The sequence below is a fragment of the Impatiens glandulifera genome, chromosome 5, assembly GCF_907164915.1.
Source record: "Impatiens glandulifera chromosome 5, dImpGla2.1, whole genome shotgun sequence".
NCBI classification, from domain to species: Eukaryota; Viridiplantae; Streptophyta; class Magnoliopsida; order Ericales; family Balsaminaceae; genus Impatiens; species Impatiens glandulifera.
The window spans coordinates 51,010,567-51,036,734 of record NC_061866.1 but is presented as its reverse complement, the minus strand read 5'-3'; the positions used below and the strand labels follow the sequence as shown (position 1 = coordinate 51,036,734).

Here is a 26,168-nt window from a genome sequence, read left to right as displayed (position 1 = left end):
AATCTTCTTACAATTTTCTTTATATTGATAAAAACAATTTTTAGTCTAATATCTCATTCTTCTTAGATCCAAATGAGTGAGGTTGTTTACCTTATCTTGAAACTAATAATTTTATTATTAAACTTAGTTAGCTCTAATTTCAATAAATATTCTTTTGATTAATTTTCTTTCTGATATCATATTATATTATTCTTTTTTATGATTCATTTAGGTATTATTATTCTATAGTTCAAAGTTAAGTTCACCTTTTGTTCAAATTATTATCATAACATATTCATAAGGTTTACTATCTAAAATTTCATTAGACTTCTAAATATTTATGCATAATGTTATTGACATCGCAACGACAAAAAGTATCACAAACCAATCACAAGAGCTATATTATATCTCTTTCAAACTCGACAAAACATTTAGGACGTTTACAACAATATCAAGAGTCTATTTGAAAACACATACCGAAATTAGATCTGAATTATAGAAAAGAAAATATCAATAAATTTTATTAGAAACACTTTCTTTATCGATTATATAATTCGAATGTTAGATATAAATCTAACTCTAGAAAGTGTTTTCAAATTGACAACTATCTTGAAATGCTCTAATAAATAAACAAATGGACAATAGACAATACATATTTCCCTAAGAAATTTGTGATAAAAGTATTATCAATTGAAGAATCCATAATGTCAAGTAAGAAATATAGCAGCAACAGCAGGGGGGGGGACAATTAAGAAGAATATACATTTGCAATGAAGAAAGGGATGTTGGTTTAGAATAATATTTAAACTGTATAACCACATTTCCACAAATGAAGTTTAGATAGATCTAAATGTCATCTGCATCACTTCCACCACCTACTATTATATGAGTTGCTTCAGTAGGAGTACCCCAATAGTTACTTCCATCTGGTCCTGATATTTTAAACCTGCACAATAATAAAATCATAACCCATCTGTCCAATGTTGATTATCAAACCCTAAACAATCCAAAAATGTACTATTGACCTTTCAAGGACTGATTTTCCTTCCTTGTATTTTTGGCTCAATTCATGGGCAAACTCCTAAGAACCAAAACCAAATTCGAAGATTGTCAATAAACAAAACATCTACAATATGGAATCAAAACTTTCTCTTACATATTTCCATCCAACAATTGAACCACAACCAACGCAGAAAATGTCAACAACAGTATGAAGACCAGTCATCATCATTCTATCGTCACTCTCACCAAAATAAACATTTGACCTGTCAAACATAGGGAGACAAATAAAAGAGAGGTAATAACAAGACATCCTTCACTTCTTGGTTAATTATCAATAATCTCATGTTATCTATCTCATTTTTTTATTGATGTATAATAAAATTGGGATATGAAAATCTAACAGAGATTCTGTAAAACTACATAGTTTTCAACAGTACGAAATCAAAGAACCTAATTGCCTGTGGTATTATTTGTATGAAAATTACAGGAAAAATCAATATTACTTTCTGCAGGACACTTCTATTGAGACCGTCTTAAGTTCACCAAAACACACCCCAGTTCTTCACATACGAAGTATAAAAAACAAAGAGGGAATGCATATCCAACCAAAATGACTATATATGAGAGTGATAATATTCTTCAGCTTGTTGGTGATACAAGGAGTCATTATGCGTCAAATTCAGTAACAAGTGATGTATATTTATGAAGATGGACCCAAAAGAGCCTAAGCTATAACACTTGACCACTACAAACTTCGGCATAAGAAATTCCAATGAAAACGCTTTAACAAGCTCCCATATCAACCTGAATCCAATGGGCTATTCTCTTAATTTACCGTTGTGGGATAAAACATCCCATATGCTTCAAATAACGATAACTGTAATCTCCATTGTTAACAAGTAATTAATGTTTCATGGAAACCATGGCTCAAAAACATGAAATTGAAGGTCCTCTGTTATCAAGATCACAAAGAAATGAATGCACATGATGAACATATATTTCAACTAGTTAACCAAATTGCACATCATAGCTTTGGAATCTTCAAAATTAATAGAACTTTCTTTTGGAAAGAAATTGTAGCAAAATGAAAAAATCAGTTGCCAAAACCAAGAAAACTTACACCTTACTGAAGAGATAAGCTTTCCCATTCCTGCTTTGGAAAGACTGAATAAAATAAGAAGAAGAAAATTTAGTCAGAAAATAAAATATTAGTACATAGAAATGCTTCCCAAGTAACTCTTAAGAAACACAAGTATGGAATCATAGTCAAACAAACACAGAGAAATAGGAAGCTATGGTCATATAACATTTAACTAGTTAGCACGCATCTAGACTAAAACCAGTTGAATATGCAGGCGAATAAAGGTGGTCATGGGTATACATTATGAAAATTAGTGAGTAAACTAAAATGGACAATAAGGTGTCTAAACTATGGAAAATCCACTTGTTACCAAGTTTTGATTCTTTATCTTGAATCCATGTTCTGTTGTACAGTTCATAGTTGTTTGTTCAAAACCAGCATATGAAACCTATCTGAGATATTCGAAATATACAAGTCTGATATCATTGACAGCAAAGTGATTTTCGGATAAACCCTAACATCCTATATTAGAATAACTGGTTGTAAATGTCGTGCACATGGGTTAAGCTCAATCCGGTCCATTTGACTCGTGATAATGTGATATACAACAGCCTTGTTTGACAATACTCAATTACTCAAACATTGGCTTTTCCCTTCACTTTTATCATAATGAGATCCGATTTCACCTCACTTCCCCCCCTTGTTAGGTTATCTAACTCATATGAAGTCCAATTATTCAGAAAAAATTGGTATCATAGTAACCCTCTCATTTCAATGTTATAGTCAAAATCGAGTTCACCAAACAAACACCTCAAGTTGTTGTGTTTTGCTACTGTAACTGGAGTTGACCAAATAAACTTCTGAATCAATTTGAATCATCTAACAAACATGGACAATGATTTAATCAATATCTTCTCTTAATTCAAGTAGTATAGTATCATCACTCCACTTAATCTCAAACAATTATATGATCAGAAGAATTTATGAAACATGAACATCCCTCCATACTGGGTTTCCATTACAATTAACAGATGAAGTGAAAAAAAGCATACAAGTATCCGATCATTGATCAACCAACCCAAAGAACAAAACATTGATTAAATCATCGGTAAAGAAGATCAAAAGATTACCCTTGATGTTATATCCTCAGACAAAGCGAGATGTACTTTACAGTGTTTGCAGCTGTAGAACTTCCCTTCAAGAGTGATCAAGAAAAGCCTTCCCATTCTTCTCCTTGACAAGATAAATATACACACTATTGTTCTCTTCCTCAGTCTAGAATCTGGAGAGTTCTGAAGCAAAAGCCAAAAGTTATGTAAAATGAAAGCAATATTCAAATTGGGTATTCACGAAATCATAGCGTATGGAGAAGAAGCATAGAAATTGGATGATATCGACATGTATTGAAAGAGATTAAGTATCAGAGAATTCAGCATAAGTCATTCACCTTTGAAACCCAAGATGCAGAAATGCTTCAACATTTAATGTTCTATTTGTAAAGGAACCATCTTTTACGGTTATTTTTAAATTCAATTTCATATATAATTAGAGATAATTAATTTATTAATTAAGTAATGGCAAATATTATTATTATTAAGTGGTGAATATTTTCTTTTTATTTAATTCAGATTATATATACTATGAATTTATAAAATAATATGTTTAAATTGACCAATTCTCTTTTTTTTTATAATTAATAGAGATTTTATATATTATATTTTATTATTAAAAAAATTATATTAATTATCTAGAAAATAACTCAGTCATTATTAAAATATATATATATAAATATATAATTTAAATTATTATTTATAAAATAATATTATCTAAATTATGAACTTTTACCATTTTTAATTAAAGCATAATTATGATAGTATGTCAATTTTAAAATAGACTCCTTATCTCTTTGATTTAGGTCACTTTTAGGATTTAGAGAACCAATGCATTTAATGATTTTTTTATTTAATGGAGGAGTGATTGAGAAATTAAAGAAGATAACGGGGAGAGAATAAATTTTCGCATAAAATAAATAAGTATAAAGATAAAGTAATGAGAATTTTTATTATATTTTCGGTCAATCTTTACCGCAATATTTAATCATCAATTTCTTCTTTCAAATTATTCCTCCCCATCATTTCTCTAATTAATATATCCATATAAAAAGAATTCAATCTTCCTCTTTTAAAGAAGAAAAAATAATATTCAAATTTTGTTATATTCTTAATACCCTCTATTCTTAGTACCCTCTATTCGAATCGATCAAAACTTATTGGATTGCATTGTCTCCGTTTTGATCGGGATCGGTTTTTTTTCAAATGTTAATCAGAATCGGGTCTGGATCTGAGTTTGGGTCTGAGTGGTATTTATCTTTCCAGTCCCAATTGCATAAAACGAAGCTGGATTGTATTTATCTTTCCAGCCCCAAATGCATAGAACTTACTATAATAACATTCTCTATGTATAATCATTTTTTAAAATGTATCATTAATTTTTTTTTTCAAAAATGAAAAATGATTACTTAAATTTTGAGATAAATTCATATATGTTGGTTAAATAGAAAGAATATAAAAGTCCATCTATACACTTATATATAATAATTATAACTTAGGCCTTGTTCGGATTGGGGTTTTTAAAAAAACCTAGAGAGGGAAAAAAGTAATGATTGGTGATGATTTTGAGGAGGTGATGATTATTTTTGGTAAAAAGACTTAAAGGGTATTGATATATATGAATAAAATAAAAAATAATAATTTAAAATAGAGGGTATTTTAGTATTTTGGTTAATGAAATGAGTGATGTGATTGTAGAGAAGTGATTGATGGAAAAACTAATTTTGGGTGGGTTTTTTAAAAAACCCATAGAGAACAAGCCTTAGTTTTTACCTATAATGATAATCATTAATTTTTATTTAAAAAATATATCTTTTCATATTTTAAAAACAAATATCCCCGTCGGGATCAGGGTGGTGGGATGGATGGTTGGTTGTTTATATTATTAACTTTAACTACATTTGGTCTTATATTAAACCTATCTTCTCTCTATTCTGCAGGTCAAAACCAAACGAGGCCTAAGGAGTTTTCAGCCTAAATTAAACTAAAGAAGAGAAAAGGGCCAAAATTAAGTAATGAAAGAAGATGAAGGAAAAATGAAGCAAACAGGAAAATAAGAAGACTGAAGAAAGAAAGGAATTCGGTGCGAGGTAGGAATCTGCTGTGGCGACTCCATTTTGTTGAAGAAGACCCGCGGAAGAACTGGGCAGAAAACAAGTCGGGTCTGGAGATTCCGATTTGGGGTGCCCTAAGATCCAATTTTGGAGCAGCTAACTTCTACTCAAGAACAACTGCTACTTCGATCTGAGAGAGTTTGAGAACTCCATTGTTTGCTGTCTTCTTCAACTTCAGCCGCGTTTTTGCTTCTTCATCACCAAATTAAGGTTCATTTACTGCTTTTAATGTTTAAAATAGGATGAATACAAGTTGTGTTTCAGAAAATATTTGCTGAAAACTTGATAAATATTTGATCATATCTCACAAAATGAATTGTAAACTTGCCAAATCATTGTTCTATAAGTTGTCTAAGATCTTGTAAACTTGATTGAAGTTGATTCAAACTAATTGAGAGTCTTTTTGAGATATATGTCAAGTGTGGCAGATTCTGGAATTCATCTAGTTCAAGTGATGACGATAATGGTGGGCATCTGATTGCCCAAACCTAGTAAAATACAAAATTATAGTTTTATTGTATGTTTAGACAGAAAGATAAGGATTAGAATGACAAGTCTTCACTACATCAATGTATGCCCATTTCATGTAAGTGCCTGCAAAGATTGCAAATGCATAAATATGAAGTTCTGGATACTAACAGAAGGCTCCATCCTCACTGCCCTTAGTTTCTTACCTTACCTGTATCATAAGAGACTACCAATTCACACATTAATTTGACCCAACAAGTTGTGCCATTTATGTCTGTTATACTAGGGTTAGAAAAATCTTATCTTTTAGGACAAAAATGGCTCCTCTATTATAGCCTAATCTAATCGAGTTTGTGATGAGGTAAAGAAGCTCTGCAAAAACCGTTCTGCTGCTCCCCAATAACACTAATCTAAAACAGTAAATCTATGTTAAAATTCAAAACCTAAAGTATCAAAACAATTCACACTAAAAGGATTGAGTATATGATTTTGATCCAATCTAGAACTTTCCAACATTTCCTTATTATCCTTTTGATCCAATCTAGAATTTTCTTAACCTTAGCATGATACCAATTTGTAGCACATGAGTCTCGGTTAGAACACGATTGAACATTTACTAATCTTCCTTGTTTCTCATTTCTCTCACAATTGTTATTGGGTCGTGTGCCCGTGCTTTGCCCTAACTTCTAAGCCTCCTTGTTTCTCATTTCTCTAACCCATTCCTTCCCTCGCCTGGGCAGACCTAGTAGCTGCATACCAAGCTCTTACTCCATACTCCACTCCGACTCTCCTTCACGGCAAGAGATCCGAAAGGAGGCACCTCCCGGTTCTCATTTTCTCATTCTGGAGGCCATCCTCCAGTAGCAGACAAGCCCCCCTTGACAAATTGACGAAACCCCATGCAGCTTTGATCGGCAGTCAATCGAGTGCCTCCTGTAGAAAGATTTATCAGCAGCTCCTGTCTATAGAAACCAAACCACCTTACTTCCACCGCAGGTATAGATTTGATTTCATTTCACAAAATTTAGAGAATTACCGAGAGTGCTTCTTTTCATCAAATTTGAACCGCAATTATTTGAGAATAATCATCGACAAAGTATTTCTGCACACACTAGATCTGGTGACTGTAATTTTGCTTTAGCTTGACTTTACCATTGAAAACCATAGAGGGAAAGGAGGGTTGGTGATATCAACATATATGGATCATGGGTTTAGTTTTGGATGCTTATGAAATTGAAATTTTTGGATATTTATGTAATCGTTTTTCTGTGTAGAATTGTTTAATCCTCAAATATCTTAGCTTTACTTGTTTGAACCATTTGCTTGTAATTAACTGGTAATCGTTGAATAGTACAGAGATGATGGCATCTGAAGATAAGTCATTTGCTGCTCCCAAGAAACCAAGAATTCTTCTTGCTGCTAGTGGGAGTGTAGCTGCTATGAAGTTTGGGAATTTATGTAATTGTTTCTCTGAATGGGGTGAAGTAAGGGCAGTTGTCACAAAATCTTCTTTGCATTTCATTGATAGAACAACACTTCCCAAAAGTGTAGTCGTTTATAGTGATGATGATGAATGGTCCTCTTGGAAAAGGATAGGCGACAGTGTTCTTCACATTGAGCTCCGTAGGTGGGCTGATATTTTGATCATAGCTCCATTGTCCGCAAACACTCTTGCCAAGGTAACACATTTTCATTGTCCAATTCTTTTGTCCTTCATTCAATGAGTTCTTTCATGGGTATTGACTTATTATTATTTTGGATATTGCTATGTGGCTTAGATTGCAGGAGGGTTATGTGACAATTTGCTGACTTGTATTGTAAGGGCATGGGATTATTCTAAGCCAATATTTGTAGCTCCAGCAATGAATACTTTAATGTGGAACAATCCTTTCACAGAAAGACATCTATTGACAATCGACGAATTGGGGATTTCTCTCATTCCCCCCGTTTCTAAGAGATTGGCTTGTGGGGACATCGGAAATGGTGCAATGGCTGAACCATCTCTTATTTTCTCAACTGTTAGACTTTACATGGAACAGTCTAAGTTAGTTAGTCAGTAACTGGAGAAGACATAGAAATATGCCAACTCTTCAAGTCAACAACTAGTGTTCTATTCATTTTGTTTTATAATTTGTTAAGATTAATGTTCTATGTTGAACTTTTTTCTTCTTTGAAACTTTACCCAATTGACATGTGATTGGTTGTTATTGTATACTCCATAACAATTTATTATTTTAATTAATGACATAATATTTTACTCATTTCTATACTTCACACTATAAAGGTAAAACATATGAATGACAATTTTAATACAACACAATAGTTGAAAATAGAACAATAAGGGATAAAATGATAGCCAAAAAAACAACACAATCATCCATAAAAAGATGATCATATATATTATAAGAGACAATAAAATTATTTACAAAATAAAATATTTATTTGTCAGAAGTGGGGTTTGAACCCACGCCCACGTTAGTGGACCAGAACTTGAGTCTGGCGCCTTAGACCACTCGGCCATCCTGACATTTGTTAAAGAGTAATAAAAATAAACTAATAACTATGTTATATTTATTTTGGTCAATTTTGTAATGATTTTATACCATATTAAATCAACGTGATTGGTTGATTATTTGTAACTAAGGTGATATAAATATGATTTGTATTATTTAAAGATTAAAAGACATATTATGTTTTTAACTAAATTTTAATTTTTTTTATATTTATAATGAGTCACTCGGCACTAAATTGAAATAAATGTTTGATTTCCTTTTTCCATTTAGGGAGTCCTCTCTCTCTTTCTCTCTTTCGGTCTCTTTCTTTGTTGTCTTGCTGGTCTGTCTTAATAATAATAAAAATAATAATAATATTAAAAGTCTCATTAGCATATTAGATCGGCCTTCTTCCCCTTTCTTCTTCTTCTTCTTCCCGTCCGAACCCTCACCTCTCTCTCTAGATCTCTAAGCTCTCGCTCCGGTCTTTACGGAGGGTTCCAGGCTTGTTCACATCAGATCTCGCACCGATTGGAATTGGAATCTTCCAATTCATCTCCTTCTTCATCTATTGCAGATCGTTGCTCTAATCTCGCAGCTCTGATCTCGCAACCATGGCGGCTGCAAATGCTCCGATCGCCATGCGAGAGGTCCTCACGGTAAATATCCTCTACTCCTCTCTTCCTTCCGAATTCGTAACTACAATTCGGTTCGTCAATCTACCACCAGCTACTCAGATCTGTAATCGTTAACACTATTATTATTCTCTATTCGCATCTTATGACGTTTCAGTTCCTCTTCAATTTTCATTTCTCATTTAGACATATCTTATGAGCTAGTGATATGTTGAAAAGCTACTTTATGATCCTAAAAGGGAAATTCACTCTTGTTCTATTGAATATTGTGATGTTGCAGTTGCCTAGTTTGGGGATCAACCAGCAGTTTATCACGTTTACACATGTCACCATGGAATCTGATAAGTACATTTGCGTTCGGGAGACTTCACCTCAGAATAGTGTTGTTATAGTTGATATGAGTATGCCAAATCAGCCATTGAGACGGCCAATAACAGCAGATTCAGCACTTATGAATCCAAATTCCAAAATTCTAGCCTTAAAAGGTTTTTATCATTTCTTAGTACTCTATATCTTGCATTATATATCACTTTTTGCTTTATTTATATCTACACCTCAATACCTTTAACTATTTTAGTGTAGTATTTATCCAAGAAGAGTCTGTTACAACTAGATTTACATGGCAGTTTAACTTTGCTGAATATTCATTCATAGTTTATATCTTGACCAATCTGTTTCTCGGAATAATGAAAATTGCCGGTTTCTAATATGGTTACCTCAGTTACTGATTCCACTTAGTGAGATTTTTACTGTAAGTTCATGCAATAATGTGTATGTATACTTATAATTTGGTTGCATGCTGTTATAAAAGGCTGGTCAACCTGTTCCAACAAATACTTTTTCAACCTGTAGCAGATGATAGTGTTATGGTCATCTAACTGTTCCTGTTCTATAGCAGATGCTGTTATACTTTTTCAATCAGTCATATTTCAAAATTGTTGTTCCATTGTCAAATATTTATGGGAAAGAAATGTTCCTGTTCTATCATTTCGATTTTTTTTTTTTTAAATTTTCCTACTTATGAAGTTCATTTTTCATAGCTTCAGCTAACTGTTTTTATTTGAATTCATAGCTCAAATTCAAGGAACTACTCAAGATCACTTGCAGATATTCAACATTGAGATGAAAGCCAAAGTAAAATCACATCAGATGCCTGAACAGGTGAGGATTTCCTTTTAAATTAAATGCATTACCTCCTCTTTTACTTGACCATAATGATAATAGTTAGTAATGGAATGACAAAAATAGTATTCAGCCTTATATGGTTGACACAATCTTTTACTCAAATTGGCGTTGTATATAGGTTTTCAAATGACAATGAAGTCTTTCTTAACACACCATGGTCACAAAAGATGTAGAAAGTTCCGAATAAATGCTCTTCGAGGATTGAAAACTGCTACATTGATCAACACTAGAAATTGAACTCTTCAATTAAGCTAGTTCTCTAAACATGCCTTGCAGGTTGTATTCTGGAAGTGGATTTCACCAAAGATGTTGGGTCTTGTTACACAAACTTCAGTATATCATTGGTCAATTGAAGGTAACATGTGCTTATTTTCTGAGCTTCTTCTTTATCCGGAAGTTTCCTTTTTCTTGTTCAACTTTCCAGTTTCTCCATACCTTACCAGAACATGTGAATAATCACTTGATTCAAATCTGACATCCTTGTGTTAACATCAGGTGATGCCGAGCCTGCAAAGATGTTTGACAGGGCGGCAAATTTAGTGAATAATCAAATAATCAATTATCGATGTGATCCCTCTGAGAAGTGGTTGGTTCTAATTGGAATTGCTCCTGGTTCACCTGAGGTATCTCATTGTACTCATGCTAGTTTCTTTTTTCACTTCCAGTACCAGTTATCTGTATTATATCATTATAATGTGCTTTTGAAAATCATCTTCTCCCTAGAAGTGTTTCTATGCCGCTTATATATTTAGTTATGATTTGATAGAGACCTCAACTTGTCAAAGGAAGTATGCAACTTTTCTCAGTGGAGCAGCAGAGGAGTCAAGCTCTCGAAGCCCATGCTGCCTCTTTTGCATCTTTCAGAGTGCGTTTGCTTTTTCTTCCCATCTGATGTGAATCTATTTATTTTTTCTGGTCACAGTAAATAGAGTGCTGATATGATTTGCACAGGTTGCGGGGAATGATAAGGATTCTATTCTTATTTCATTTGCGACAAAGAGCATTAATGCTGGACAGATAACTTCCAAATTACATGTCATTGAGCTGGGTGCTCAACCAGGTTGATTGTCATTTCTTTTTCAGTTTAATGTCCTTGTTTATATTTGAGGGAGGATACTTTTCACCGTGTCTTTGGGCCGTTGGTAATCCAAGTTAACAAATTTAATGTGGTAGTGCAATAGTTGTTTTAAGAAGTCAGTTGTTGAAATCTATAATATCATGACTGGCAATTTCTTTTGAAGTTTTACTGCACATATTAAATAGATCGTGTGTTTGTTAATAGGTAAGCCATCTTTCACGAAGAAGCAGGCAGATCTTTTCTTTCCTCCAGATTTTGCCGATGACTTTCCTGTGTCTATGCAGGTAAACCTTTCCTTTTTGTTGCTTATTTTAAGAGATTATTACTATAATCCTTCTTGGTGTTTTGCAGATATCTCAGAAATATAGCTTGATATATGTTATCACCAAGTTAGGGCTACTGTTCGTGTATGACCTTGAAACTGCCAGTGCAGTATACAGAAATAGGATAAGTCCAGATCCTATTTTCCTAACTGCAGAAGCTTCATCTGTAGGAGGTTTTTATGCCATCAACAGGCGAGGCCAGGTGTTACTTGCCACTATAAATGAAGCAACCCTTGTGCCATTCGTCAGTGGACAAGTATGTTAGTGATGATGTCATACTTGTAATATTAGGTTATTTCTCTCGTACATTCTATTCTGGTGTTTAAGGTTATTGATATCATTTATGATTCAACAGTTGAACAACCTGGAGCTTGCTGTTAATCTTGCAAAGAGAGGAAACCTGCCCGGTGCCGAAAATTTGGTAGATAAATAATTCCTTCATTTGTTCAGAGAATATTTTTGTTGGATAATTAAATTTGTGGGTTACATAATCTTGTTAAGTTTGTTTTCCATTTAGACTTGTTTAGTTTGGAAGAATAAATGAGGACGATTTCCTCCGTTGTCCTCTGAAGTATTGACTAGTATGAGTACAATATTATTTGGTTGTGGACTCTCTGATGAATAACCTGCGCATTCTGAATATCTCAGGTTGTCCAGCGCTTTCAAGAATTGTTTGCTCAGACCAAATATAAAGAGGCTGCTGAGCTTGCTGCAGAATCTCCTCAAGGCATTCTCAGGACACCCGACACTGTTGCCAAATTTCAGGTATGCCTATTTTTCATTGTTTTAACTGCTATCTGCGTGTTTTGTATCTTTCATAACATATGTTTTCTTGGATGATGAAATGAAACTCTGGTGATGCTTACACCACTGGAGATTAGCAATGTATATTAGTTTGTAATTGGTTCTACCAGCAAATTGGGCCTGTAATAGAGTTGCTACTATCTTTGCTCTAGCTCTGGACTCAAAGCTTGCTCCTTAATCATAAGAAAGTATATTAGTTAACAATTGGCCTCCGTGAGAATATCTTCAGTGATATGCAGATCTGTTAAATAAGGTGATTTTGATGGCATGCAGGCAGAACAATGCCTATAATTCATGTGCTGAAACTATGATTGTATATTCTAAGAGCATATGTTTTTCTTTTTGAGTGGAGAGCATGCAAATTCTATATCTACTTCCTTGTCTGTTTTTGGAGGCTTGAGAGTAATAGTGGTTGTTAACCTTAAGTCCAATATGGATATTTCTTTCTTCTGTAGGATTATGTGAAGAAAGAAAAAGATAAGTTATTGTGGGGCTGGATTGGCAGTCATTGTATAGGGCCTTAGGCTAGAATGGTGTAGTTGGTTTTCAGTACATGCTAGGTGACTCTTTTGTCTGCCAGTAATGGTGTTGTTTTTCTGGAACATAGGCAGTAAGAAGCCAAATGTATATTGTCTAATATCTTTGCTGTGTGCCATTTTCAGAGTGTTCCGGTGCAAGCTGGGCAAACTCCACCATTGTTGCAATATTTTGGGACACTCTTAACAAGAGGGAAGCTTAATGCATTTGAGTCGCTGGAGTTGTCTCGCCTCGTAGTTAATCAGAACAAGAAAAATCTATTGGAAAATTGGTTGGCCGAAGATAAGCTTGAGTGCAGTGAAGAACTCGGAGACCTTGTGAAGGTTCCTATTCCTAACTTGAAAAACTTGAACTTCTGTCATATTCATTTTCCATAGAACACAATGCTTGCTTCAGACTGCAATCCTAGGAAATTTATTTTTCAATTGTTTTCTTGTAGACTGTGGACAATGATCTTGCCCTGAAAATATACATTAAAGCCAGAGCAACGCCAAAGGTGGTTGCAGCGTTTGCTGAACGGAGGGAGTTTGACAAGATTTTGATTTACTCCAAACAGGTGAATCGATATGATCATATTTTCTACCAATTCATCACCAGTTACCTCTGCCTATAAAATAAACGCTTTTATTTTATTAGTTTCTCACTTGCGGTGTATTTTGTTTGTGTTTCTTTGTCTAGGTTGGATATACGCCTGATTATTTATTTCTTCTGCAAACTATCCTCCGGTCAGACCCTCAGGTATGGTGGCAATGCTCAACTATTTCTTTTAGTGTTCCATTAGTTTTTTTGCTTGATTCACGTTGCTTTCCTGGATCTTAATTATTTTGATTCAAACTTTTTAAGGACATGGATAAACTGCCTTAATGTTATTTTATTTTTTGGGTGATATCAGGGAGCTGTTAATTTTGCCTTGATGATGTCTCAAATGGAGGGAGGTTGTCCAGTGGATTACAATACTATAACAGATCTATTTCTTCAGGTTTGTTTGTGCTAAGCTTATTTTGTATATCAGATGTAAAGAATGAATTAGTTATCTTAATAGAATAGTTTCTGTCTCTTCATTTTTGTTTATATCTCCTAATAAGTGTCTTTATTTGTACCTGTTTCTTTTTTCTTTCAGAGGAACATGATACGTGAAGCAACTGCCTTTTTGTTAGATGTTCTAAAGCCTAATCTACCAGAACACGGTTACCTGCAGACCAAGGTTATATATCGTTTTGCTCGAAGCATGATAGGGAAAATTTGATCACATTCTATCAAAATAATAAATTGTGTTTCTTCTTATGCAGGTGCTTGAAATTAATCTTGTCACATTCCCCAATGTGGCAGATGCCATTTTAGCAAATGGAATGTTTAGCCATTATGATCGTCCACGCATCGCTCAACTTTGTGAAAAAGCTGGTCTTTATGTGAGGGCTCTTCAGGTAAAAATCAGATCAATTTGCATTTATTAGGCTCCGTTCCTCTCTCTCTCTCACAATATATATATATATATATATATATTTATATTGCTGTTCACTATCTTTATGATGCTTTTCTTTTTGTGCAGCACTATTCGGAATTGCCAGATATTAAACGTGTGATTGTCAATACTCATGCAATTGAGCCACAGGTTTGCGTCCTCTCATATCTTGCCATATTATTATGCAAATGAGCTGTACTAAATGTTAGTCTGTTGTTTTGCAGTCCCTTGTGGAGTTCTTTGGGACTTTATCACGCGAGTGGGCACTTGAATGCATGAAGGACCTCCTTTTGGTGAATCTAAGGGGAAACCTTCAGATAATTGTTCAGGTACTTTTATTGCCTTTATATATAAGAAGCTAGTTCCAAAGGAAGTCTTACCAACCTGTTAATTTGCAGGTTGCCAAAGAATATTGTGAGCAGATGGGTGTGGATGCATGCATAAAGTTATTTGAGCAATTCAAATCGTATGAAGGATTGTACTTCTTCCTCGGATCATATTTGAGCTCCAGGTAATCTTTAGGAAAGGGACTTTGTTTAGAGGTGATGTCATTATGAAACATTCATAATTTGTACTCTGTGTAGTGAGGATCCCGAAATTCACTTTAAGTACATAGAGTCTGCTGCAAAAACTGGCCAAATCAAAGAGGTTGAGCGTGTGACTAGAGAATCAAACTTCTATGACCCTGAGAAGACGAAAAACTTTTTAATGGAAGCCAAACTTCCTGATGCAAGGCCTCTTATTAATGTATGCGATCGGTTTGGTTTTGTTCCCGATCTTACTCACTACCTATATTCAAACAACATGTTGCGCTATATTGAAGGTTATGTGCAAAAGGTAGGAGTTTTATTCTTCTTTTCTCTTATGAATTGTTTTAGTAGGAGGTTAGTGGCCAATTCTTTCTTGTTTTGCAGGTGAACCCAGGAAATGCCCCCTTAGTTGTAGGGCAGCTCTTGGATGATGAATGTCCTGAAGATTTTATCAAAGGATTAATTCTATCTGTCCGGTCTCTGCTTCCAGTTGAGCCGCTGGTGGACGAATGTGAAAAAAGGCAAACACATGCTCTTTTTTGTTTTGTTTGTTTTATCTTGTATCTTCTCCAGTTTTTTGTGCGGGTTCTCATTCTTAGCTTGTGTTTTTCAGGAATCGGCTCCGTTTGCTCACTCAGTTTTTGGAGCATCTTGTGAGCGAGGGAAGCCAAGATGTTCATGTTCATAATGCTCTTGGTAAAATCATAATTGACAGCAATAACAATCCAGAACATTTTCTCACCACCAATCCCTACTATGATTCACGAGTTGTGGGTAAATATTGTGAGAAACGTGATCCTACACTTGCGGTTGTTGCCTACCGCAGAGGACAGTGCGATGAGGAACTGATAAACGTGACAAATAAGAATTCTTTATTCAAGTTGCAAGCTAGGTACTGTGATTCTATTATCCTAAGCATTTGAATGTGTAAAATATAAGCATTATCCTGGAAGTGTTGTGTGAATTTAATGAACTGCAAACTTAAAAATTTCAGGTATGTAGTTGAAAGAATGGATTCTGACCTCTGGGATAGTGTTCTTAACCCTGAGAATGAGTTTAGAAGGCAGCTCATTGATCAAGTTGTTTCCACTGCTTTGCCTGAGAGTAAGAGCCCAGAACAAGTATCTGCTGCTGTCAAGGCTTTCATGACAGCCGATCTTCCTCATGAATTGATTGAGCTTCTTGAAAAGATTGTTCTCCAGAACTCTGCATTTAGTGGAAACTTTAATCTGCAGAACTTGCTTATCTTGACAGCCATCAAGGCAGATCCATCTAGAGTCATGGATTATATTAATAGACTAGATAATTTTGATGGACCAGCTGTAGGGGAAGTTGCAGTTGAAGCGCAACTCTATGAGGAGGCATATGCTATATTCAAGAAGTTCAACTTAAATGTTCAAGCAGTGAATGTCCTGTTAGATAATATCAAGAGCATTACCCGTGCTGTTGAATTTGCATTCCGAGTTGAAGAAGATGCTGTTTGGAGTCAAGTGGCTAAGGCTCAACTCAGAGAGGGATTAGTGAGTGAAGCAATTGAGTCATTTATTCGTGCAGATGATGTAACACAGTTCTTAGATGTGATTCGTGCAGCTGAGGATGGTAATGTTTACCATGACTTAGTAAGTTACCTCCTCATGGTTAGGCAGAAGACCAAGGAGCCGAAGGTCGACAGCGAACTCATTTATGCTTATGCAAAGATAGATAGGTTGGGTGAGATTGAAGAATTTATTCTCATGCCAAACGTTGCCAACCTTCCAAGTGTGGGTGATCGCCTGTATGACGAAGCTTTGTATGAAGCAGCAAAGATTATATTTACCTTCACTTCGAACTGGGCCAAATTGGCAATCACCCTTGTAAAGCTTAAACAATTTCAAGGAGCTGTTGATGCTGCACGAAAGGCGAACAGCTCAAAAACATGGAAAGAAGTTTGCTTTGCTTGTGTTGATGCTGAGGAGTTCCGCTTAGCTCAAATATGTGGTCTTAACATAATTGTACAGGTAATGTAGAGAAAATAATAGTAGTAGTTTCTTAGCTGTTTTTCCTGTTGTGCCCCTACATTGGAATTTACTACTTTCAAATTTCTTACCTTGAAAATCCATGTGAACTTTGTAGGTGGATGACCTAGAAGAAGTCAGTGAATATTACCAGAACAGAGGATGCTTCAATGAGTTAATATCTCTTATGGAGAGCGGCTTGGGCTTGGAACGTGCTCATATGGGAATCTTTACAGAGTTGGGTGTTCTGTATGCTAGATATCGTCATGAGAAACTTATGGAACATATTAAACTATTCTCAACCCGTTTGAATATTCCCAAGCTTATACGAGCCTGCGATGAACAGCAGCACTGGAAGGAACTGACTTACTTGTATATCCAGTATGATGAGTTTGATAATGCTGCAACAACTATTATGAATCATTCTCCAGAAGCTTGGGACCATATGCAGTTCAAAGATGTTGTTGTCAAGGTTGCTAATGTGGAGCTCTATTACAAAGCCGTGCACTTTTACCTACAGGAGCACCCTGATCTTATCAACGATGTTCTCAATGTGCTTGCACTTCGTGTTGACCACACCCGTGTGGTTGACATTATGCGGAAGGTTTGTTCATTTTCCATTCTGTTACTAATGTATTTCCTATTTCTTAAGGTTCCTCATAATTTTTCTTCTGAAATTCAGGCGGGTCATCTGCTGCTTGTGAAACCATATATGGTTGCAGTTCAAAGTAACAATGTGTCTGCAGTCAACGAAGCTTTGAATGATATCTACGCCGAGGAGGAAGATTATGATAGACTACGTGAATCCATTGATTTGCATGATAACTTTGACCAAATTGGCCTTGCTCAAAGAGTAAGATTCTCTCTCACCTCCCATTTCCTTCTTTCCTGTTGTGGACTTCGGTTCTGAACCACAGTTTTGGCCTTCTGAGCAGATTGAGAAGCATGAACTTCTTGAAATGAGAAGAGTTGCAGCTTATATTTACAAGAAGGCAGGTAGATGGAAGCAGTCCATTGCATTGTCAAAGAAAGACAATCTTTACAAAGATGCCATGGAGACAGCCTCACAATCTGGAGATCGCGAGCTGGCGGAAGAATTGCTTGTTTATTTCATCGAACAGGTATGCGTATATGGCTCTGTTGTCAACTTAACTGTTACTATTGATTTTGTGTTACTATTCACATAATTCTTATGACTCAATCCACAACCAAGGTAAATGTACACTGATAGAAAGTGATGGTGGATTTTAATCTAATAATTGAGGGAATATGTTTTAGGCTTTTAGCATATATGGGAAGTTGACCAGAGTGTTTTATCTATTTGTGGGTGGATGGGTGGCCCATGTGTCCCACTATAGTTGACCCCCCAGAGTGTTTTATCTATTTGTGGCCGGCTCATGTGTCCCACTATAGTTGATCAGATGCTAAGAATATATTACACACTTAATTAGAAAGAAGTTAAATATAGCAGTGCTGGACTGGACTGGAACAAAACAACCAAATCAAAAAAAAAAAAAGCAAGTTTATTATGTACAATCTAATTTGAACCATGCTTCTAGAATTATTATCCTTTTATGGAGGTTTGCTAATAATGCGATTTGATTTCGACCATGCAGAAAAAGAAGGAATGCTTTGCGTCTTGCCTGTTTGTGTGCTATGATCTTATCCGTGCAGATGTAGCTCTTGAGCTTGCTTGGATAAACAATATGATTGACTTTGCACTACCATATCTATTACAGGTGTGAATTACTTTAATTTATTACAATATGGGTGGTGGATATTCATAAATATATTAGTACCAACAACCATCTCTTGTTTTTTGCAGTTTATTCGGGAATATACAGGTAAGGTTGATGAACTGATAAAGTATAAGCTAGAAGTTCAGAGTGAAGTGAAGGCAAAAGAAAAGGAAGAAAAGGATGTGATTGCACAACAGGTTGGTTTTTTTACTTTATTTTTATTTTTTATTTTTTTTATGATTTGCTTGAAAAGTAAGTTAGTAACTAAATAAAATCTTGGTGGTGAAAACACAGAATATGTACGCACAGTTGCTTCCACTTGCTTTGCCAGCACCGCCAATGCCGGGGATGGGAGGAGGAGGGTACGGCCCACCTCCTCCGATGGGGCATATGGGTATGCCTCCAATGCCACCTTTCGGTATGCCTCACATGAGCTCATACTGATTGTAGACGACGAAGCTTAAGTTCGATTTTTGCCAATCGATTGTTGCTGTTTGGTTTTGCTTTTATTATCCGCTGTTGTTCTTTCTTTTGGTGGGAGACGATTTCATGAAAAAGATGATCGAGTATGAGTTTGTGGAATAACATTTTGGTTTCGTTTGTATTGGAGGGGGGAGGAGGAGGAAGAGGGAAATGGGGATTGATGGGGGTGGTGGTTATGTTGTTTTTCTTTATTAACATTCTTTCTTTTTCTTTTTGTTTGTCCCGAAGTTGAATATGGAATCATCATTTTGTTGTCTCTCTCTTTCTGGTGGTGTTATTTGAAGAGACTACATTAGGAAAACGAAACGATGACTATCTATATTTGTATTTGTTTCTATTAGCAGTACCTAGTTTATCAAAGGACCACGAGCACTATACACATTCATTTTTCTTTCAGGTTAATTGTTTGTTTTGTTTTTGTTTGCTTTGCCTTTTCTTTATTTCTTTCTTTATACTTATATAATTTTGGACTAAATTAAAATATTTATTAAAATAAGAAAAATTGAATGGTAGGCCAAGAAGAAGAAAAGGTTAAAAGTGTGATGAAATAGGGAAGGGGGTAGTAACAATGTTTACTTACTCAACCAACCACCACCGTCCAATAAGCAAAAGCAGCTGACGTTACTCCGGTCAGTCAGATGAACGGTCATCAGCCTTCCCCAATTTCTCCTTCCCTTGTAACCTCTCTATCTCTCTTCCCACCTTCTTCTTCTTCTCCGCTTCTTCATGGATCCACAACCCTCACCTCCTACCACCGCTAACCGTCCTCACTCTGGCCCCGGCGGTCGTGACGATTGCTGGAGCGAAGGCGCATCTAAAATTCTGGTCGATGCTTGGGGAGATCGTTATCTGGATCTTAATCGTGGGAATCTCCGGCAGAAAGACTGGAAGGAAGTCGCACATGCCGTTAACTCTCGTAACAACGGTGTCAAACCTCCTCGCACCGACGTTCAGTGTAAAAATCGGATTGATACATTGAAGAAGAAGTATAAGCTTGAGAAATCGAAGTCATCGGCGGCATCCAACTGGTTGTTTTACGATCGCCTCGATTACCTAATTGGTAACTCCTCCTCCTCCTCTACGAACAAGAACAAGAAAGCGTCTGGTGGTGCCTCAATTCCAGATCGTAAGCCCTCAACCACCAACACCGTAACCTTGACTATCAAACCTAGGTCAAAATTAAACAGAAACTGTAGTAGTAGTAGTCCTACTAACAACGACGAGTATTCTGGCGGCACTTCAAGCTCTCTAGGTGGTGGTGATGATGATGATGATGATACGGAGTTCGTCCGACGTGTTTCGAGGAAGCAGAATAAGATGGATTTGTCAGAGGAAAGTCCTTACAAGGAATTGGCGAGGGCGATCTTGAGGTTCGGCGAGATATACGAACGAATCGAGAGGTCAAAGCAAGAACAATTGATGGAGCTGGAGAAACAGCGGATGGATTTCACCAAGGATCTTGAGTTTCAGAGGATGAATATGTTTATGGAAACTCACCTCCAGCTCGAGAAGAAGTCAAAGAAGAAGAAGAAGACGAAGAAGAAACCTACTACCAACAATCATACTCCTCCTCTTCCTCCTCCTACTGGTTCATCATCAGGTGAATTTCCAATACATTTCTTTCAAAATATTGCTTGCTCTGAAACCATACCAAATCAAATAATATTTTGAATTGAAATGAAACATGCATAAAATTATTCATCCTCTGAAAACTGATTAAAACATTGATTCAGTTCATTAATCTAGATCTTTGAATGAATCTGATATGGTTTATAACAAAAACAGGGAAGAAATTATAATGAGAATCATCCTCCATCATCACTAACAAGGCAGCTTTCATAAATGAAATGGCGGAGGTTGCAGTCTTTGTATATTGTGATTATATATATATACACTATGTTTGTTTGTAATATTATTCATGCACATATTAGTTTAATTTTATGCCTCTTGTAACATTATCATCCTTAAACAATATTAATTAGACTCCTCTTTAAAATAACTCAGTAAGATCAAGATAGTAAAACTTTATTAAAAAAAATTGAATTTAAGAAGTTATCAGTACCCTAGTTATAATTTTATATTATAGTGTTATTTGACTTATTCTTACTTATATATATAATTAAGTATAAATTTAATTTAAATAATAATAATAAATAAATGAAAAAATATATTATAATTATAAAATTAATTAAATGAATTTATTTATTTGAATGAGTTTTATTTGAATTTATAAATATAATTATTTTTTATTTGTAAAATAGTATAAAATTAAAAATCAAAATAATAGGAATATTTTATTAATTTAAAATTTTCTTTAAATTAGATTAGCCTATTTAAAATGATAATATTTTAATATCAAAATTTCATTATTAATTATTCTTAAACTTAGATTACTTATTAGTTACTTCAATTATTTAAGAAGGGGAATTTGACTAAATGACACTAAAGATTGTTATGTCAAATTAAATGTGCCGGTAACAATTTTTTTTAGACGATGTTGTCTCTGTCGCGAGACGTAAATCCCGATTGCGAGACGCAAAATTTTTTATTTTTTATTTTTTAAAATTTTTATTTTTCGTCTCGCAATTGCAGGTTGCGTCTCGCAATTTGGACGTCTCGCGACAGGGCAAAATCGTCTTAAAAATTAGTCTCGCGATTTGGACGTCTCGCTACAAGGCAAAATCGTCTTAAAAATTAAAAAAATGTCACTAGCGCATTTAATTTTATGCCCTGACATTTATATCAAATAAGACAATCTTTAGTGTTATTTCGTCAAATTTCCCTAGAAGAAAGTATAAATATAAATTAAAGGGAAATTTGACTGAATGACCCTAAAAAATCCCTTAAATGTGCAGGTTGCGTAAATGATCCCTTAGCGTAAAATGAATGGTAGAATCGTCTCGCGAAAGAAAAATCTTTGAAAAGTTAAGAATGACTGTGCCCTTAGCGTGACGATCATGTCATTCACGTTACGCGGCGTAGGTAATTTCGTCAAAGATATTTTGAAATGGTCATTTACGCAAATCAACGCATTTAAGATTTTTTTTTTTTTTTTTCATTTCTTCAAATTTTCCTAAATTAAGTATATTATTGTGGAGTGGAGACTATAACTTTAGAAATAAATAATTGATAAAAAATGGTTAACCGATTGAGAAATGTACTCGGTCCGGTATGGCTAGACACGGAGGAGTACGGTTCGATTAAGTTAGACCTAAATGACGAGCCGCGTGTTTATGATGGAAACCACATGGCACCGAGCTAAATCATACACTCGTATCCTTTCTTCTTCTTCGTCAATATCATCATCGTTTCCGATATCATATCTCTTATCATTCACGCTTTGTAGTTTAATTAATTTGCTTCTGCATCAATCAATCTATCTATCTCATCTGATCTGATCTGTAACTGCCGAATGAAAGCAATACTCATTCCACTTCACTTCATTCTTCTTTGATTCAATTCGATTCGATTCTTTTCAAAATGATGGGGGAACATTCAGACAACAACACCACTCAACAAGCTCATCTCTACACATCACCTGATGAAATGGAGTCCCTCCTTCTCGACGAACCTTCTCTCACCGACCGCCACTTCGCATCCTCAAATTCATCTTCGTTTCCCCCATTCGCCGATGTCGCTACACACGATCCTCCGCCACTCTCCTCTCCATCATCGATCTCGCGACATGGTAATCCTCTCTCCTCGCTTCATTCACTTCTAGAACCTCCCTCCTACGCCGAAGCCGTCTTCAGATCCTTCGACCGCGATCAGAATGGGACTAACAATAATAATAATAATAATAACGGCGAGGTTATTCCCCGTGATAACTCCGGCGAGACGTCCTCCTCTTCATCGCCGACGTCCATGTCTGACTATATCTGGATTTCCGTTTCCGATCCGCAGAAGGAACAGGAGCTTTCAAATTCGATTGTTCCGGGAGGGAATGCTTACTTCACGTATCTCATCACCACAAGGACTAACATGCGTGATTTCAATGGATCGGAATTCAGCGTCAGGAGACGGTTTAAAGACATAGTAACGCTTTCGGATCGATTATCGGAATCATACAGGGGATTCTTCATACCTTTGAGGCCTGATAAGAACGTGGTGGACAGTCAGGTTATGCAGAAGCAGGAATTTGTTGAGCAGAGACGGATTGCATTGGAGAAGTACCTGCAGAGACTTGCTGCTCATCCGGTAATCAAAAATAGTGATGAATTAAGACTGTTTCTGCAGGTTCAAGGGAAACTTCCATTAGAGAAGACAACAGATGTAGCATCTAGAGTGCTGGATGGAGCTGTGAAAATGTCGAAACAGTTACTCGGGGAGGTTGAGCCAATTGAGACCTCTCAACCTGCAAGAGGAGGAGGCAGGGATTTCATGAGATTTTTTAAGGAGTTGAAGCAGTATGTTGCTACTGACTGGGGCGGGTCGAAGCCTGCTGTGATTGAAGAAGATAACGAGTTCGTAGAAAAGAAAGAGAAATTGCTGAATTTCGAGAGGGAAATCATCACTGTATCTCAGCAGGTTAGGAAATTACATTGGTCTTCTTGTATTGAAACGATTGAATTGGATGTGTATTTAGTTTGTTATCTTCTTCTTGTTTGTAGGCTGAATCGTTGGTTAAAGCTCAACAAGATTTCGGGGAGACAATGGGGGAACTAGGATTGGCATTCGTCAAATTAACCAAATTTGAGACGGAGGAAGCTGTATGTAATTCACAGATGACGAGAGCATCTGACATGAAAAATATAGCCACAGCTTCTGTTAAGGCGAGTAGATTGTGCAGAGAATTAAATGCACAAACAGTAAAGCACTTTGTAAGTTTCAAAATATGCATGTTTTTTTGTTTGGAATGTAAACAAATTATAGGATTTGCTGTTGAAAGATGTTTGTGGGTGTTTGTAATTGCAGGGTAAGATCCATGAATATCTTGGGGTGATGTTAGCTGTGAATAATGCATTTTCAGAGAGATCTAGTGCTTTGTTAACAGTTCAGACTCTGTTATCAGAGTTATCATCTTTAGAGTCAAGGATTGAAAAGCTAGAAGCTGCTTCTTCAAAAGTATTTGGTGGTGACAGCACCCGAATTCGTAAAATAGATGATTTGAAAGACACTGTTAGGGTTACAGAGGATGCTAAAAGCTGTGCTATTCGAGAATATGAACGTATCAAGGTAACATCATTTCTTGTCCTACCTTCTCTTTCATAAGCACTTGAAGAAATCCATAAGAAACAAGAATATACTATAGGGAGGACATGACAACAATGTTCCTCTAATTGTTATAGATAAGCATTGGAATATGGTATAAGGCCTTGTTCGAATTGGAGTTATTTTGTGAAAAGACTTTAAGGGTATTAATATATTATAGAAAAACAATTATTTGAAGATTATTCAAATAACCCTAAACCGAACAAATGACTATCTTCTCTCTTATAATAATTTATGACTTGTTGATTGAACTAAAATCTGAATAGTTAGAGCAGGAAATCTTTGTAACACAATTTAGTCTCTTTTTTTTTTTTCAATTTTGATTTCCCCCTCACAACTAAATGAAAGAAATCGCAGCAGTGAAAGAGTTGGCAACATGATGATACGGGTAGTTACGGGATAAAATAAATATATTTTGAAAGTTTGAGGGACAAAATCAAATTTAGAAGAAAGTTCTGGAAGTGATAGTATTGCTTTCAGTGATGAACATTTAGAATGTGATTTGGAATATATTTTCACTTCAAAAGCTAATTAAATAATAATGAATTGGAAGAGTGCGATAGTAGTATACTTGTTTTGCATACATATGTAATGTCCTCATTTGCAATATTGAAGCCTTTTTGTGTATATATAATGTGAAGAATGACTATGAACAATTAGAGAGAAGTATGCAAATAAGAAGCCATTTGAGAAACCTTTTTTCATCCTATTGTCGTCTCTCCCCCTACTTCCTAATATGTTGTTGTGTTCAGGTAATGATTTAAACGTGATGTAGTTAGTACAATTGATATAGGTTATTCCAGCTAGCTTTAGCATGATTGCATCTTTTGTTTATAGATTGACTCACTGTGCCATGTAACATTTATTTAGAAGGTGCTTCCTGATGTTCATCAACCATTGGTATGCATTTGTTTTCCAAAGCGCTTCTGATGATTCAAGTCTTCAGTTAAAATCTAATCATTTTTTATAACTAACATGTGCACACAGCAGCTACTACAACCAAAGTTTCGTGTAGATTATGTTCTTTTGAGATGCTTTATTTTCTTCTGAAATATGATCTGTATGCATATCATGATTGTCATTGTAAATGAGATCCAACAGCAGTCTAGTCTAGTAGAAATATAATGGTTTGGATGATGATGATGAAACAGGAAAATAACAAGACGGAGTTGGAAAGGCTAGAGAAGGAGAGGCAAGCTGATTTCTTGAGCATGTTGAGAGGATTTGTAGTCAATCAGGTATCTTGTTGTTTCCTCCTCCCCACTTTTGAAGCGCCAGCCATTGTTATTTTTTTATCTTGATCTTGATCTTGTTGTTGCGTAATTTTTGAATTCTTGTTAATGAAACGATATTTATGAATGTTGTATTGTTCTACTACTAATATATAGTATATATTGGTTTCTCAATCAGGTGGGTTATGCAGAAAAGATGGCAAAGGTGTGGGAAACAGTTGCTGAAGAAGAAGAAGAAGAAACAAATGATATTATTGGTCACTAGCTCTACTAATGAGCATAATAATAATTAATAATATATACTATATATATATTGCAAGTTTTTTTTTCATTCACTATTCTCTCTTCTTCATATAGTAGCAGTACTAGCAGCAGCAGCATAGGAGCTTGCTCACACCTTCCTATATATATTCTTCCCTCGAGTTTCCCATTTCTTGAATTTTAGGTGTATCGAGATTATGGACGATTATTCCACTATTGTCTAAAATCGTAGTTCTTTTCTTTTTTACAGTGAGAGTGATTATTCCAACAATTTCTATTTTTGTCACTGGTTGTAAGTATATGAGGATCATGATGTCTGTTTTTTAAACTTGTTTTATTCCTTGTGTTTTGCAAAAATTATCAGTACATAGAAGAATAGAAGAAACCGTCATATCTATTATTATTAGTAGTAGAACAATACAACATGTGTGGTTTTAGTTCTTTTTTAT

The 26,168-nt window shown here is 35.2% G+C and overlaps 5 protein-coding genes and 1 non-coding gene across 9 annotated transcripts; 4 read left to right on the top strand and 2 right to left on the bottom strand.

Annotated features, from left to right (window-relative positions):
• Nucleotides 1-640: 640 nt before the first annotated feature.
• On the bottom strand, nucleotides 641-3,529 carry LOC124938518 (protein yippee-like). Its single transcript, XM_047478964.1, has 6 exons — nucleotides 3,510-3,529; nucleotides 3,193-3,354; nucleotides 2,102-2,145; nucleotides 1,136-1,244; nucleotides 1,005-1,060; nucleotides 641-925 (listed from the first exon to the last, which is right to left on the bottom strand). The coding sequence occupies exons 2-6, from the start codon at nucleotides 3,286-3,288 to the stop codon at nucleotides 826-828; spliced, it is 405 nt and encodes a 134-aa protein (XP_047334920.1). The 5' UTR covers nucleotides 3,289-3,354; nucleotides 3,510-3,529; the 3' UTR covers nucleotides 641-825.
• Nucleotides 3,530-5,276: 1,747 nt separating this feature from the next.
• On the top strand, nucleotides 5,277-8,014 carry LOC124938687 (phosphopantothenoylcysteine decarboxylase-like). Of its 4 annotated transcripts, XM_047479173.1 has the most exons (4): nucleotides 5,278-5,495; nucleotides 6,494-6,749; nucleotides 7,110-7,432; nucleotides 7,532-8,014. In XM_047479173.1, exons 3-4 carry the CDS (start codon nucleotides 7,112-7,114, stop codon nucleotides 7,811-7,813), a joined length of 603 nt encoding a protein of 200 aa, XP_047335129.1. In that variant the 5' UTR covers nucleotides 5,278-5,495; nucleotides 6,494-6,749; nucleotides 7,110-7,111; the 3' UTR covers nucleotides 7,814-8,014. The 4 variants fall into 4 exon arrangements, with proteins under 4 accessions (XP_047335132.1, XP_047335129.1, XP_047335130.1 ...); XM_047479176.1 differs by lacking the exon at nucleotides 6,494-6,749 and having other exon boundaries at nucleotides 5,277-5,495; nucleotides 7,105-7,432; XM_047479174.1 differs by lacking the exon at nucleotides 6,494-6,749.
• Nucleotides 8,015-8,196: 182 nt separating this feature from the next.
• TRNAL-CAA lies at nucleotides 8,197-8,280 on the bottom strand. Its single transcript has one exon. It is a non-coding gene; the product is annotated as a tRNA-Leu (tRNA).
• Nucleotides 8,281-8,661: 381 nt separating this feature from the next.
• LOC124937649 (clathrin heavy chain 1) lies at nucleotides 8,662-19,415 on the top strand. The gene is made up of 30 exons (XM_047477946.1): nucleotides 8,662-8,904; nucleotides 9,161-9,365; nucleotides 9,953-10,041; nucleotides 10,342-10,420; nucleotides 10,561-10,688; nucleotides 10,832-10,930; nucleotides 11,017-11,125; nucleotides 11,348-11,427; nucleotides 11,495-11,722; nucleotides 11,822-11,887; nucleotides 12,115-12,231; nucleotides 12,933-13,130; nucleotides 13,247-13,363; nucleotides 13,486-13,545; nucleotides 13,700-13,786; nucleotides 13,928-14,011; nucleotides 14,097-14,231; nucleotides 14,357-14,419; nucleotides 14,494-14,598; nucleotides 14,668-14,780; nucleotides 14,854-15,106; nucleotides 15,184-15,320; nucleotides 15,413-15,691; nucleotides 15,794-16,796; nucleotides 16,912-17,397; nucleotides 17,476-17,646; nucleotides 17,729-17,914; nucleotides 18,410-18,532; nucleotides 18,619-18,729; nucleotides 18,827-19,415. Exons 1-30 carry the CDS (start codon nucleotides 8,860-8,862, stop codon nucleotides 18,974-18,976), a joined length of 5,106 nt encoding a protein of 1,701 aa, XP_047333902.1. The 5' UTR covers nucleotides 8,662-8,859; the 3' UTR covers nucleotides 18,977-19,415.
• A 202-nt stretch (nucleotides 19,416-19,617) lies between these two features.
• LOC124937659 (trihelix transcription factor ASIL2) lies at nucleotides 19,618-20,976 on the top strand. The gene is made up of 2 exons (XM_047477959.1): nucleotides 19,618-20,615; nucleotides 20,801-20,976. Exons 1-2 carry the CDS (start codon nucleotides 19,742-19,744, stop codon nucleotides 20,812-20,814), a joined length of 888 nt encoding a protein of 295 aa, XP_047333915.1. The 5' UTR covers nucleotides 19,618-19,741; the 3' UTR covers nucleotides 20,815-20,976.
• A 1,266-nt stretch (nucleotides 20,977-22,242) lies between these two features.
• On the top strand, nucleotides 22,243-26,034 carry LOC124937658 (sorting nexin 2A-like). The gene is made up of 5 exons (XM_047477957.1): nucleotides 22,243-23,542; nucleotides 23,626-23,835; nucleotides 23,930-24,190; nucleotides 25,378-25,464; nucleotides 25,637-26,034. Exons 1-5 carry the CDS (start codon nucleotides 22,496-22,498, stop codon nucleotides 25,721-25,723), a joined length of 1,692 nt encoding a protein of 563 aa, XP_047333913.1. The 5' UTR covers nucleotides 22,243-22,495; the 3' UTR covers nucleotides 25,724-26,034.
• Nucleotides 26,035-26,168: the final 134 nt, after the last annotated feature.

What these genes read in the sequence shown, in the direction of transcription:
- LOC124938518 (XM_047478964.1), bottom strand. Translation starts at nt 3,288, where the DNA reads ATGGGAAGGCTTTTCTTGATCACTCTTGAAGGGAAGTTCTACAGCTGC. An exon ending in GCTTATCTCTTCAGTAAGGT is followed by an intron (nt 1,245 to 2,101) that starts GTAAGTTTTCTT and finishes TATGTTTGACAG; the next exon opens with GTCAAATGTTTATTTTGGTG. An exon ending in GGAAAATCAGTCCTTGAAAG is followed by an intron (nt 926 to 1,004) that starts GTCAATAGTACA and finishes ATTATTGTGCAG; the next exon opens with GTTTAAAATATCAGGACCAG.
- LOC124938687 (XM_047479176.1), top strand. Translation starts at nt 7,112, where the DNA reads ATGATGGCATCTGAAGATAAGTCATTTGCTGCTCCCAAGAAACCAAGA. An exon ending in CCGCAAACACTCTTGCCAAG is followed by an intron (nt 7,433 to 7,531) that starts GTAACACATTTT and finishes TATGTGGCTTAG; the next exon opens with ATTGCAGGAGGGTTATGTGA.
- LOC124937649 (XM_047477946.1), top strand. Translation starts at nt 8,860, where the DNA reads ATGGCGGCTGCAAATGCTCCGATCGCCATGCGAGAGGTCCTCACG. An exon ending in ACTTTCCTGTGTCTATGCAG is followed by an intron (nt 11,428 to 11,494) that starts GTAAACCTTTCC and finishes GGTGTTTTGCAG; the next exon opens with ATATCTCAGAAATATAGCTT. An exon ending in ACCTTCAGATAATTGTTCAG is followed by an intron (nt 14,599 to 14,667) that starts GTACTTTTATTG and finishes GTTAATTTGCAG; the next exon opens with GTTGCCAAAGAATATTGTGA.
- LOC124937659 (XM_047477959.1), top strand. Translation starts at nt 19,742, where the DNA reads ATGGATCCACAACCCTCACCTCCTACCACCGCTAACCGTCCTCACTCT.
- LOC124937658 (XM_047477957.1), top strand. Translation starts at nt 22,496, where the DNA reads ATGATGGGGGAACATTCAGACAACAACACCACTCAACAAGCTCATCTC. An exon ending in TCATCACTGTATCTCAGCAG is followed by an intron (nt 23,543 to 23,625) that starts GTTAGGAAATTA and finishes TCTTGTTTGTAG; the next exon opens with GCTGAATCGTTGGTTAAAGC. An exon ending in CACAAACAGTAAAGCACTTT is followed by an intron (nt 23,836 to 23,929) that starts GTAAGTTTCAAA and finishes TTGTAATTGCAG; the next exon opens with GGTAAGATCCATGAATATCT.